The following is a 15,002-nucleotide window of genomic DNA, read 5'->3' as shown; positions in this document are numbered from 1 at the left end:
AGGTGCCACAATCAGGCTGTGGATTTTTTGCACATTCTCTGAGGCAGAGAGAGTACCTGGCTGATTTAGGAGACATGGTGAACGTAATACATTTCGCACTTTTACTGCCTGCTTGCTTTTATAATCTCACCCTCATCCTACAACCAGACCCTGGGAAGTAGGTGTGACAGAATTGAGTTTATTATATGCCATCATTCCGATACAGAGTGTTTTGTTATAGTACTAGCTTCCAAAAGCAAGTGCTCAAATGAATGGCTTAATGTTGCCCCGTATTTTGAATCCAGGTGGTCTGGATCACAAAGTTCTACTTAGCTATACCCTGGGACATTGTGGTTAGGCAACCACCACTTCAGTTCACCATCTGGAAGTGTGGAGGGAAACTACATGATTATTATGAGAATGACTAATCTCTGATGCACCATTCTAATAATGGAATATGTATGGATGTGTCTATGTGCAAGCAAACAAGCTTCATAAACATTACTCAGGAACATAGAGCACCTGCTCCAAAACATCATTTTCTACTGGCAGAGTAAGAAGCACCACAGAGTATAATTGCTGTGTCATATTAATTATATGGAAACCCAAACAAAATGACTAATTCCCACATTCCCACTCTCTCTGGGAACAAGAATAACATTATTATCAGTGGCATGACTTTAAATTATCTAGTAAACTATTTTGCCTTTCTTCTGCCACCTACCCACACACCTGTTCTTCCATGCTTGTGTAAGGCACAAGAGGCAATTCCTACGAGTGCTTACTGACTCTTCCAGAAAACATTTCTCACTTGAAATTAAGTTGTATGCAAAAGAGATCAGTCTTCATGAGGACTCACATAAAACAGACTAGCATTCAATTTCTGGCTGATAACTTATTTTGTCAGTAGGTGCTAATACTTGTCTACACAACAAAATTATAGCACACCTCTTGTTCTGCAAGCTTAATCATGGTTTTCACCTGATTGATTAAAAGTAGAACTTTATGCAGCACAGGCAGAAAGGGGCAGAGACAACTTCTCTAGCCATTTCAAAGAGCATGCTTAGAAGAGGTCTTTTATATAGGCGTGCTAATGGTTCAGCATGATTTCCACCCCCATCCCCCTAGTTTTAGACTTGGAAAGCCATTGAATGTTTCATTTTCCCAGGTATCTTCCTTGTGGCACTATCATAGCCAGTGCCTTTTCACATGGTTGGCAGTCATGGGCAAAAAGAAAGAAATAAAAGTTGCATCAGACCAAGATCCACGTTGTCCATATTTCTTTTTCCAATAGGAGTTCAGTCCTCCTCTGTAGCATGGGTGGGGAAATGTACAGACTGAGGGCCAAATCACGTTGGTGGAAACTTATTGAGTGCCACATTCCAGCGGATTTCTGCAAACTTAACTCTATGTATTCTGAGTAAATGCATGCAAGAACCCTAAATGGATGTGATGCTAAAAAATCTGTTAAAACCCCACTTTCAAAAATTAAAAATATATTTGGGAACTGAAACCAATTAACAAGTTTCTGTCCAGGTGCTACCATTACCTGACTTTCTCAAGTTCACCTCCAACCTTGTTAGTAATGCTCTGGGCACTCCTCCAAACTGTCACCAGCAGAGGAAAGGGGAAAAACAACCCCTGCTTAAACACAGAACACAATCAAATGTGTTCGCTTGCTTCTGTGTAAAGTATTCTCCATTCCTGATGCTTGAGAAAACAAGACCAAAATATAGATCATCTCATAGTTACCCTGAGCTTATACATAGAGCTTGCTTTTTGAGTCAGTGCTCCATCCAGGAGCATATGAAATAGTAAGAAGACAGTGCTTTTGAACATGTGCAGACATCCTTTCCTTCACTATCAATAATTCCTTTCTCTCACTGTCGAGGAAACCAAAACAGATTCTGAATGTTGAAATTTAAGAGGGAAAGCTTCTGAATTAGGTGTTGTTTCCAAGCAAGATTAAGAATTCCTTCTTAGTTGTACAATTCAGATATAGGTGGCGACCATTTTAGGTGCGTCCAATTGAAGCGTGGTCACTCATGAGCAGGTCCTTTTGGACCCAGAAGAGGGTGTATTGGGGCATAACAAGGGGAGCATACTTATGCTCTGTCGATACTTGCAGGGGCCAGGAACAGAACCTCCGCATGAAATGATTGTCTCCTGTACTGTCCATTTCCACAAAACAATTATTTGACACCCGCCCCTCACATTGGGCATATCAGTCCATTAAGTAGCTGGCAGAAATTTTTAAAACCTTCGAAGTAAGTCCCACTAGGCTCCATTAAAAGGTGTTTAGCACTGTAGCCCAATACTCTAATCCTATGCACACTTACCTTGGAGTAAGCTCTACTGATACAAGGCTTACTTGTCAGTAGACATGCATAGGGTTGTGCTGTTACTGCTGGCTCAAAATCTGCTACTTTCAGCCAAATCACAGTTGCAAATCACAGACATATTGAGGCATCGCCATTAATCACAAGCCTTCACCATTTGTCTCCATCTGGAGGCCAGCACTTCACCAAGGTGTCGTCTGTGACTGACCTGAGTGTTGTATTTTATGCCTCCTGTCTGCTCCTTTGCTATTTTCTAGTGCAGCTTTTTAATTTCATTCACTATGCAGTTTGAAAAAATGCTGAATTAAAATAAATGAGATGCAAATACATTCAACGCTTTCCCTCTTGTTTTCAAATTGCACTTTCAGTCCACTCAACCTGTTATAATCTCATAGTGATTTTCATTTAAAAGAGCTAAATGGATATGTGATTACTGTTACAGGAACTAACACAAGACAATTAAATGCTGAGGTGTTGATAGATAAAGCTATGTTTTGATTTGCATATACATAGTGGGGGGAAAAAATCTAACTCTGGCAAGAATTCAGCTCCAATACTTGTACATCTAACTTCTGCTAATTACTGCAAGTATTTCTATTAAGGCTTTATTACTCAGAGCCAGGACTATATCCATTTATTTTAGGGTCTTATTATTTGAGAGCCTCCTCAAACTGCAGAGCTGATTTCATGCAAAGAGTATAACACAACCTCTGCAAATAAGTTGGCTTGTGGTGTGTGGGTGTGGAACATTCATTGTCTTCATTCCCTGATCAAAGAACTGTACCATGAAAATAAATAAAAACATCATATATATATGAATCTACAATGGTAAATATGGAATGATGTGACAACAAAAAGTTTCAAAAGATAACTGCCGAATGTGACTGTGTTCTGCAGGATTTCAGACTCTGAACTTTGCAAATGAAATAGCCCAGAATTCCTCAACCTTTTTGTGCAACCCACCCTGAAATGTTTGGTGGAAAGCATACACAGCATACACAGCCAAAGTAGCATATACGATTCTCTATCTTGCCAAAAATACAGCAGATCATACCAACAGCCCAGTCACAATAGGATAGGGAATAACATTGCCTAGGGCCCTTTTCTGTTGTAGTGCCCTGTCTTTGGAACTTACTGCCTTGCCTGACACTATCTGTGTTATCTTTTTAGTGTCAGGAATGCTTATTTATTCAAGTAGGCTTTTATGAATGTTTAGTTTATCTGGCTTTTTAAATGCTCTTCTACTGTGATCTTCTTTTGTTGTAAAAGGTAAAGGTAAAGGGAACCCTGACCATTAGGTCCAGTCGTGACCGACTCTGGAGTTGCAGCGCTCATCTTGCTTTATTGGCCGAGGGAGCCGGCGTACAGCTTCCGGGTCATGGACCAGCATGACTAAGCCGCTTCTGGTGAACCAGAGCAGCACACGGAAACGCCGTTTACTTTCCCGCCAGAGTGCACTTTGACATGCTTTCGAACTGCTAGGTTGGCAGGAGCAGGGACCGAGCAACGGGAGCTCACCCCATCACAGGGATTCGAACCGCTGACCTTCTGATCGGCAAGTCCTAGGCTCTGTGGTTTAACCCACAGGCCCACCTGCGTCCCACCCGCCACCCGCGTCTTTTGTTGTACTGGATTATTATTCAATGAGGACCCATCTGCGCTATACATTTAAATCAGTATCATACCACTTAAAATAGTCATGCCCCCCCCCCACAAGAATAATGGGAAGTGTAGTTTGCAAAGGGTGCTGAGTGTTGTAAAAAACCCCTATTCCCCTCATAGTGCTACAATTCCCAGAGTTCTCTGGAAAGAGGGGAATAGGGATCTCCTAACAACTTTCAGCACCTTTAGCGAACTACAGTACCCAGGAACCTTTGGGTGAAGCCTTGACTGTTTGAAACTAGTATCATGCCACTTTAATCTATAGTGCAGATAGTGCCTAGGGCTGTATCATTTCAAATTGTTGTAAAGAGATATGGAATGGTGTACACCTGAAAAACAATGCTTGACCGGTTTTCTTTAGAGTGCATTTTACCACACTGAGGAGCAAACCATATGACAACTGCAGGCACCATTAATCAAAGCCAGGTGTGCCCCAGTTAACATTATGGTCAGGAGCTACAATTTAAATTGTCCCTTCTTCCCCTCTTTAGTCCCTTCTTTCTGGGGCTTTATCCCAGTCAGGCTCACTTCTAATACGGTAGCTCAGATTGGGGTGGGGTTGATTTTGGTGAATGGATTGTGGGATAGGATTTGCAAACAGAGGTTGAAGCTTATGTGTACATATAGTTAATTTAGTTCAAATAACCCAGGCATATATCACTTTCACATTTTATATGAAATAAATGATACAGCCTATAGGAATTGATAATAGTCCCCATTTCTGAAAGAACTTGTTTTATTGTAGGACTGGGTTGAACTTACCCTGAGCTTTCTTCCAAACACAGTAACTTTTCCTTTAATCTGTTCCTTTCTGAGGCGCCACTCTATGGAATTTAAGCCATTCTCCATTGGCAAGGAAATATTGCATCGTCCTATGGTTGGGGTCACAGTACCGGCTAGCACATGTGGTTCGCTGTGGAAGCTAATACTCATTCCATTGGCATACATCACCCTTAAGGTGCCATTATTGCAGAGCTGGTAGCTGTTCCTCACTTGATCTGAAGCAATAACAGGGGTGGGGGGAAACTTAGCAGCATTAGTCATAAAGAAAACATATTATCTAATTTTCTAGGCTTTCATGGTGCATCTGCAAATCTAAAATGATGTTTCCCAGCAACTGCTGTGTGGTGGGGAAGTGGGAACAGTATTTGAGATGTTAGTTGTTTATGTGAAGAACAACATTATTAAAAATTTGAAGCCAGCAGAGGTGTTTCAGTTAGGATTAGGATTTTGTTTCCCACTTGCTTCTTAATTGTAAATCAAAATGTCTATTGATATTTTTTATAGCAAATATCATTGATATTTGTGGCTACATGTATATTGATATTTTTATAGCAAATATCATTGATATCTGTGGCTACATGTATAATCTGAGGAAAAATTATTTTAATTGAAGTGTTGGGTCAGCAAGAAATCAACTCAAAAAAAAGAGATGGCTGGATACTTTTCTTAGAAATAAGCAGGTTTTCCTTTTAAACTGGTTTAAGAGCTCCGTGTGTGTGTGTGTGTGTGTGTGTGTGTGTGTGTGTGTGTGTATATATATATATAGATATGGCACAATGTTATAGATTAGGTTTTGGTCCTTAAGGAATGATGCTCACTCAGAATGAGCTGCCAGACATAATCTTTTGTGAGAATGTCACTCTTCATTCTGTCTTGAATAAATAGTACTAGCCAAACAGACACCTGGCTTTTTACTGACTGAGAGAAGTTACAGAAATAAAACCAGGTTTATGACTTAGTTATACTCTCGAGTGGCTGTTGCAACCAGACCTATTCTTTAGAATAATAAAAAAAGAGTTTTTTCCAGCAAGCAATGCTGTGACCAGCTGCTATCGAAGAACCTCTATCCTTCTGTCAGAAAGAAAAGATCTACATAATTAATCATCATAGCACAGAAATAAAGGCATTGCAACACAGGCAAATAGTTCATAAATGTTGGCATTTATATGTCAGAAGGCTATTGTTGTGTGACAATGTTTGTTTTCAGTGACATTATTTCTCAATTTTAAAAAATCAACAAAATTCATTTCACTGCAGTTTTGGTAACAGTGTCATAGCATATGAAATATGGAATTGCTTTTGTAAGGCTCCCATTAACTCCCTTACAAATCCCTGCTGCAGTGGCTATGCTGTAAATTTGTCTTCTGAAGCTGAGGAAATCTAAGCCTTCCTTAAGACTGTTAAGTTCTCTTGGCAACTCTCTCCTGACCTCAGACTAGAGGTAAATTGGTCACAGGAAAATAGGTGAGTGAATAAAAATGCTTTAAACTGACCTACGGGAGAGACACCAGCTTGCTTATCTGTACTTGATTTTTTTTAAAAAAAATATTTATAATTTTCACTTATATACATTACAATCATTTAACCATAACTTTAACATTTTCAATTTCGACTCCCTTCTCCCTCTTTCTTCGGTTCTTTACATTTATTTTCGTCCTTTCCTTCATACTCCAAATTGCCTTAACTTATTCTTTTAATCGTCTATTCTCTCATGTTTACAGTTTGCTTGTTAATACTCAATGAACCCCTTCCATTGCTTTCTAAAAAGTTTGGTGTTCTTGATTTCCTAATTCTTCCAGTAAGTATCGCCATTTCTGCATACTCTATTTGTTTCTATATCCAATCTTCTTTCATTGGGACCTCTTCATCATTCTACTTTTGGGCTGTACTTGATTTTTGTGTGCATGGTAATGCACTCACACATCTGTTTGCTGCATCTGTGCAGAGCATGCCCTGGAAACTTTCAAGAGTAGAAGTTCAGGATAAGACACACATGCCTCAAGGTACAATGATTTAATTGCTGCACATGCCTCAAGGAGGAAAATAATGTCCTTTGTCTCATGACTGAGACGTAAAAAATGTCCCAGTTGAGAATGAGGCATCTTTAGAGGGAAAGGGTATGTGAGTTGTGATCATCTAAGGTAACATCAATTAGTGACTGGTATTCAGGCAAAAAACAGCAACACCCTGTTTAGAAAGCTCTAATGAATTATACATCAGGCCTTGCTGATACATCCAAGGTGTAAAGCTTTATGAACATCATTACATTGGGTCACGCAGGTAAACATGGCTTGTTTGGAACAAAGGTAAATTCTATCAAGGTGGCAGGACAAAGCCCTCTGAACATGTGGCAATTGAAAGGTGCTTTCCATGTCAGGAAAACATGCAGAAGAATCAAATCTTGACTGAGATGGAATTGGATATAACTTTAGGCAAACAAATACCATTATCAAAGTATAAAAACACTTTATCTTGATGGTTGCAAAGATATGCTGAGTCACAGAATAAGTCACATGCTAGCTGATGTAACAGCTGCCAAAAGGGCAGTTTTAAATTATAACAAATAAGTGTCATGTGCCCATGGGGGAGCCAACAACCCAAGTACAAGGGAGGTGGAAGCAAGTGAACTCAAAGGCCATAATATCAGATGTCCGCAAAATTCACTTCCAGAGAGAAGCACAGAAATATGATGACCAGTCAGTTCCTGCAACCTTGTTTAGCAAATTCCTTCCCCTGAGGGCAGGATTTATTTCCTAAACAGATGAGGCAGCCATCACAGCTGTTGGAGATCTGTATCTTAGTTCTATCACTGTGAATACTTGGGAAACAAGACCCACTGCCTCATAGGTGCACAGGGCAAAGGAAGAAGCAACCTGATTAAAATAAACAACCACAAACCATGAAAAAACCATCTAATTAATGTAAACCGAGTAAGTAAAAGTTTCCCAACAAACCACAAAAAGACAGGGACTTAAGAAAGCTCACTGAAGAGAATCTCCACTAGGAAGGTTTCTTCGATGTGACTGTTGTATCAGTCAAAAGAAAACTGAAGGAAAGAGTTTTCCTCCTCCTTGAGGCATGTACAATAGGTAAGATATTTTTGCTTGAAGAGGGGGACCATGTGCACTAGTTCACAGGTTTCAGCTTTAGAAAGCTCCTGAGATAAGCTCTACACGGGTACCTAACACACATGTATGTCTGCACAGGGAGCATGAAGAAGAATAAATGGCTTTCAAAATAAAAGCATGGTTGTCACCTGGATCCCCAGCATGGATAATCAATGCAAGATACGTATTGCATTGAGTGAGAAGTTGCAGATCTGGGTTAGTCCTGGCCTAAGAAGCACAAATGTGTTGAGGTTTGGAAGGAGCTCATCTTGGGAGGCTCTTCTATCACCCATGAGGAACGTTTTTAATGTGTGGATATAGCTCCTTCTCAAACTTGTCATTAAATCTTATATGGGAAGCATTAAAAAAATGCTGAACAATCTGATTTCCTTTTTTTTTGAACTGGAATGATCCACAGGACATGAAATTATTTTTCTGTGAACAAATGCATTTGCACAACAACAGAACATATAATATCTATGCTTCCTTCCAGTCCTATGGAAAGGGTGGTAGTGATGTGGACATTCATTAACTCAGAAGTGATTATTGTTATTGGATAATGATTCTTTCGAGAAGCATTTCTATACCTTGAACAACTGTATAGGACGCCTCCACAGAGGAGAGATTGGTAATTACAGTGACATCATCGTCCCGGTTGGAGTTTTCAATATCAATAGTAATGGACTTTTCCATTTCACGATGAAGGCTGGTTACTACACCAGTAGGGCGAGTCACATTGGTTAGGCGTCCTTCATGGTCATAACTAAAAGATGCAAGAAAGAAGTCCCACATATTTAAGTTTTCAAAAATGAACGGAGCCAATATATACATGTACTTTCTGAAGTTAAAAAATATGAAACAGATGTGAAAGTCTAGAGAATGGAAATAAAAATATCACAGGAGCAAATTATTACAGCAAAGATGAATGGTGTACAATATTTTTTCAGTATCAAAACCAAAGATGCACCAGCATTTTAGAGAAACAATTAACTGTTAGATTCACGTGCCAAGGCAAATAGAACCCTAGGACCAGAAAGGAGTATGCTGCATCTAGCAAACCTTTGGGGATGCCTTTTTCCCTATGAATCTTCCTGGAGAACTGTTTGGATACTCAGTTTTAATTCCTGATATATTAACAGAGTGCAAGAACATCTTCTCTTTGCCTCTGCTTACTGAGCAACCATTCTTTCCATTTCCCCCTCATAAGATAAACTAAAAAAATATTGCAGAGAAATTCATTCTTCAAAGTGTGCAGTGACATTATCTGCCTGGAAATGTCTGTGAGAGGGACAGCAGAAATTTCAGCTGGGAGAAGGAAGAATAAGCAAAGTCCAAATGTCACTCTTGGAAACGTTAAAATCTAAATTGCAAAAAAACAATAAATTTTAAAAGCTTTAAATGTAAATAATTTAACATACAAAAATAGTTACATTTTTACCTACATTTCAGAAGAGTCAGCACACAGGTGCATATCAGGGCACTGTATCTCAGGCAAACCACTTCTGTTCATGTGCTTCCTTCTCCTGATATGCACTTGTGCAATAACTCATCTAAGATATATCATAGTTTGCCATTGCATCTGAACCAGCAAATTATGTTAGTATCTCACAAAGAACAATTTGCAGTTTTGGTTTGGACAGCAAATACAACCTATAGTGAGTGGTTACATCCACTACATTCCAAATCATGTCTTGCAATAACCAGAGTGTGCTATGTAAGGTGTGAGGTCTGAATTTTATCATGTTTTTCTCACTGTGACTTGGTATTATGTGTGAAATGAGCCAGTGAATAGGACCAATAAGTTGGCCACAGATAAAAGTGATCTTTAGGGAAAACTGTGTGTCCTGATTTCCTTGTTTCTGTAGTTATTTTGGTTGGTATGGAAGTTGCTGACTCCCACCCAGGGAGGAACGGGTGAGGTGGGCCCCTGCCAGGGGCGCAAGCGATGGGGTCGCACAAAATTGGCTAAAAATATGCCCATAAATATAAATTTTGATTATTGCCCCATAAAAAATGGTTTTAAATAGAGGGTGAATTGAATGGGTAGAAATGGGGGGTTGGAGGAGAGGTGGAAAGAAGAGCTAATTTGTCCGTGGCTAGGGGGCACAATTCCTGCCAACCTAGCAGTTCGAAAGCATGTCAAAGTGCAAGTAGATAAATAGGTACCGCTCCAGCGGGAAGGTAAACGGTGCTTCTGTGTGCTGCTCTGGTTCGCCAGAAGCAGCTTAGTCATGCTGGCCACATGACCCGGAAGCTGTACGCCGGCTCCCTTGGCCAGTAAAGCGAGATGAGTGCCACAACCCCAGAGTCGGTCACGACCGGACCTAATGGTCAGGGGTGTCTTTACCTAGGGGGCACAATCTGGGCAGTTCTGCCAGGGGTGGAAGATCACCTAGCTACGGTTCTGCTCCCACCGTGGGGGAGCAGCCTCTGGACAAGTTCGGGATCTGCTGTGACCAAATGCTGTACATTTTGAAGATAAAGGTACTCTACTTTGGAGGAATCTTTATTCTGCAGTTATTGCAGCTCCAACTGAAATACATAATGCTACACTCAGTGATAAGGTTAGGCAGATCTTTGTGTCAGAAGGGCAGAGGCGCAGTTTTGACAGAGAGGGCCAGTTCCCCCCTCCTCACTCCTGTGGCAACCTCAGAGGCATTTGCTATGCTGATGTCAGAGGCTGTGAGGTCGCTAGGTTCAAAAGGAGGGCATGCCAGGGAGAGGAGCAGGGGAAGGCATGGATCCAAAGAATGCATAGCCTCCCCATCCCAACCCCCCCCCCAAAGCTAGCAAGAAAATTACACCAGCCCAGGACATAGCTGTCAACTTACAGATTTGAAAATAAGGGATCAGCAGCCTCGAAAATAAGGGCTCAGCAGCCAAAATAAGAGATTTTGCTCACGATGTGCCCCTGAGGGGGAAAAGGGAGAGACGGAGATGCGGCAGCTCGTGCGCATTCTCTCTCGCGCACGGCGGAGGACCCCGAGCCGCTGCTTCCCTCCCGAGCCGGGCGAGCATGAAACCCGGGAAAATTAAGGGACATCATCAATAAGGGACAGCAGTGGGACACGGCGCTGGGATAAGGGAGTTTCCCACCAAATAAGGGATTGTTGACAGCTATGGCCCAGGAGCTGGTGTAATCCAATCTTGCTTATTTCCTTCCCTTTGTGACAGGACACTGGATAAGGCAGAAAAATCACCTTCAGCCTCAGTCCCCACAGTCCCCTAAGCCTCAGAATTGTAGCCTTAATGTGTGTGTGTGTGTGTGTGTGTGTGTGTGTTTCTTTCATCTACCTAGCCTTCACAATCCTTGATGGCAGGGATTGTCTTTGTTCCTCCTTTTTTCTGCTCTATGAGACTTTTTTGGCTGCAGAACAGAATTTTTTTTTAAAAATCTTGAAATTAAACAAATATGCAAGCAGAAGGGGTTCAGAAATAAGCAATATCATTTTATCAGGAGAAGAACCTCACAAAAAGAACTACTGAGAAAAAGTGGGTGGTATCTACTCCTGAAGCAATAGAAAACACCAATCATTGTTCGGGGAATAGAGCTATTAATGCCTTCTCTCATGGCATAACTGGATTTAATAAAGCAATTTAAAATTATGTATATGATAAAAATTACTTCATTTGGCAGAAGAAAAAAAAGTCATTTGGTGCAAATTGCTTTGATCATTTTTTAAAAAAACCTCTGGATCAGCAATTTTTTGGGAGGAGCAGAAAATTAATGTTATCTGTTTCTCAAGAGACATGGGGGGGGGAGCAAGGGGGGATGTGATGTGTTAATGAGGCACTAATAACTGAAACTGGCAAATTGTCCCATTGTGTAACTCTTTCTAGACTTGTCCAGGAGGAAAGGTAAGCAGCAGACTGAATAGCATATGGGGAATGGCAGCTGCTGTCCTGCTTGTCATCATCTGGAAACGAGTCCTCCTGACTGGGTTGCGTTAGGTGCTCAATAATGTGACTTAATTATTGCACGGACCCAGGCAGTAGGCAGCTATAAATACATTTATTAAGCAATAACTATGATGGAGCAGGACATTTCCTGGGAACTGATGAGCGGCTGGGAGGAGTTAGTATCTCAGAAATGCTGGAGAGTCATTAATCTGAAGAAAATGCCCTGATGTAGGAACATTAGTTAGAGGAAACTGAGGATGGGGAGGAGAATGGGATCACTTTATGACCATGGTAGTTTCTTTCAGCATGTGGTGTTTATTTCTAAATGATGTAATGTATCACTACAAATTAGCCCTATAGTTAAAATAATTGCCAGGCATTCACATGTCAGATTCTACACCATGTTCATTAAGTTAGGAGAAACTGGTTTACATTGGTTTACATGAATGAGACTCTTAATCTCAGGGTTGTGGGTCCGATGCTCATGTTGGACAAAAGATTCCTGCATTACAGGGGTTGTACTAGTTGACCTTCAGGGTCCCTTCCGACTCTAAAATTCTATGATTCCATCAATCCTGGTACTATTTTTCCTAATGTATTTCAGGTTGCTCAAATTGCTCCTAGTATCTTGGATTGTTTTGGGTGTCCCTTATGCATGGTTATGCCTGACTGCTATTTTTGTTGTTGTAAATCTTACATTTGCCTGTGACAATTCATTCCCTAGTGGGCTTAGCCAGCAACTTGGCATTTAAAATATACAAAGCTCAGCAGAATGTACATGGAGCATTTTAGCCAATATACCCATTAGACTGTTTTCACATCATCCACAGTCACAAAATTCTGAACAATTAGAGTCAATCCTATTCAGTGTTTTCAAAATAGGTGAGTTATTCTGTAGGACACAGGAGCACCTAACTCTGCCATTATCTAATGGGAGCTCTCTAAAGTGTGACCCCTCCAAAGTTACACTGCCCAAATCTGCTGTTAGTTATTAACTTATTCATAATTTTTTATTATTCACCAAATAAGCATTTCTTTCTTTTTGTAACCACAGTTAGCTTTAAAAGGTGTATATTTGTATGCCTGCACAAGTGAGACTAAAGCCCCCCAACAAACTATGCAGTACAGAATCATAGAATCATACTGTTGGAAGGGATACCGGGGGGTCATCTAGTCCAACCCCCTGAAATGTAGGAATCTCAATACATGACAGATGGCTATCCAAGCTCTGCTTAAAAACCTCCAGTAGTTGATTGTTCATGAAACTGCTTCATGCTACTCTAGATGAAGCCTGTTTCAATATCATTGTAAACTGTCTTTCAGACAAGGAATGACAAGGTGGTCACACATCTCCTGGTTCAAAAAATAATAACGTAGCTCCATCAGCAAGATTCATGAAACACACATTTACAAGTGGCTATTCTACAAAATGATCAGCAGGTGGCAGTGCTCTCCTAGTCCATTGAAAAACTCCATCAAAACCTAAAAAAAAGAGATCGCTTTAGAAATGGTAGTTAGTTTCCAACTATATCAGCTATGTGACTTTTTATGTCCTTGAATATAGTTGTCTGGTGTACACATCATGGGGGTATATACTTTGAAGAGGCCACGTAATGATTAATAATTACCAACAGTAGCCTGATCTAATGGTGCCCTGAGTATTCTAAAAAGTAAGGTTTATTTTTTAGGGTGTGGGGGAGACATGAAGCATACATAGGGTGTCTTTGCATCAGTTTTTCCCCTCAAGAAAAGCTGAAATAGTTATATTCATTTTCTGAAGGAACCACTGATAAAATGAAGAGGAATGTACTTCACCACAATGTTTGTTTGATGTCTGTAGACACATTAGTCCAGTGCATATGTAAAAACCTCTAAGACACCACTCCTCTGCTATAGCCACAAGGAGATTCGAAGAATCCACTACCTAGCTGAAACTAACTCTAGTTTGTCATTATGTCTGAACCAGTGAATTTTGGTTTGTTAAAACTAAGGAAGCTTGAAGAATTTGGCTTTTATTAATTCCAGTGCAAACAGACCTGATCCACATCTCCTGTACTAACTGAAACGTAATTATCACACTTCTCTGAATTCTGTAATACAGTTCTTTGCTCTCAAAGCATACCAAAATGCATTATAATGTGCATTTTAGTAAAAGAAAAAAAGTGTAGAAATGTATTTTCATTCTGTGACATAACAGTATTTAAACACATATTTAAACACAAAATTTCATGCAGATTTTTTTTTAAATGCAGACTAATGCAGAAATGAGATAGAATGTATGCAAAATTGATATGGCTCATAAATAATTTAAACTAGCATTTATTGAAACATCCCAGGATAATATGTCTGGGTTTGACCTTGGCCCGTTTCAGTAAGCCACAGTATAAACTAAAGACAGCTTGACCCAGTCTGAATGTAACAAGAAACAACAATTAGTCACTAGACTGGTGACTGGGGACGGCCGCCGAGACCACATAACACCAGTCTTGAAAGACCTACATTGGCTCCCAGTATGTTTCCGAGCACAATTCAAAGTGCTGGTGTTGACCTTTAAAGCCCTAAACGGCCTCGGCCCAGTATACCTGAAGGAGCGTCTCCACCCCATCGTTCTGCCCGGACGCTGAGGTCCAGCGCCAAGGGCCTTCTGGCGGTTCCCTCATTGCGAGAAGCAAAGCTACAGGGAACCAGGCAGAGGGCCTTCTCGGTAGTGGCGCCCGCCCTGTGGAACGCCCTCCCATCAGATGTCAAAGCGATAAATAACTACCTGACATTCAGAAGACATCTTAAGGCAGCCCTGTTCAGGGAAGTTTTTAATGTGTGATATTTTAGTGTATTTTTGGTTTCTATGGAAGCCGCCCAGAGTGGCTGGGGAAACCCAGCCAGATGGGCGGGGTACAAATAATAAATTATTATTATTATTATTATTATATATCCAGGAGAAATCAGAGGAGAAATAAACAGCCAACTATGCAAGCCTGAGCCTTGCCCAGCCTCACTCATGTATTTCTAAACAATAGCTTAGCATCATTATCGCTGAACTGAGCTGCTGTGAGGAACACTGGGCTGACCATACTTAAGTGAAGCAGAAGGCTTCCTTGCGCATAGATCTGCTGCCTGTCCAGACTTCCCCTTATGATGGAAGCTTTCCCCAGCAAGCAGATCTACTGCAAAAAGAAAAAAAAGTTTTGTTTGCTTTTTTATACCAAACTTCCATACAAACATATATAAGCAT

At 40.6% G+C, this 15,002-nt stretch overlaps 1 protein-coding gene across 18 annotated transcripts in view; it reads right to left on the bottom strand.

Moving 5' to 3' along the window:
- The window catches only part of TENM2 (teneurin transmembrane protein 2), a 753,358-nt gene that overhangs the window by 20,227 nt on the left and 718,129 nt on the right, over positions 1 to 15,002 (bottom strand). For all 18 annotated transcript variants that reach the window (XM_028717464.2, XM_028717467.2, XM_028717466.2 and 15 more), the window contains 2 exons: positions 8,458 to 8,633; positions 4,743 to 4,978 (listed from right to left, as the gene is read on the bottom strand). In XM_028717464.2, coding sequence (XP_028573297.1) covers positions 4,743 to 4,978; positions 8,458 to 8,633 — 412 coding nt within the window. The remainder of the gene's footprint in view (positions 1 to 4,742; positions 4,979 to 8,457; positions 8,634 to 15,002) is intronic.

Source organism: Podarcis muralis, chromosome 2, assembly GCF_964188315.1.
Source record: "Podarcis muralis chromosome 2, rPodMur119.hap1.1, whole genome shotgun sequence".
In the NCBI taxonomy this organism is placed as follows: domain Eukaryota; kingdom Metazoa; phylum Chordata; class Lepidosauria; order Squamata; family Lacertidae; genus Podarcis; species Podarcis muralis.
Note: the sequence above shows the minus strand (reverse complement) of the source record. Positions and strands in the feature narration are given on the sequence as shown.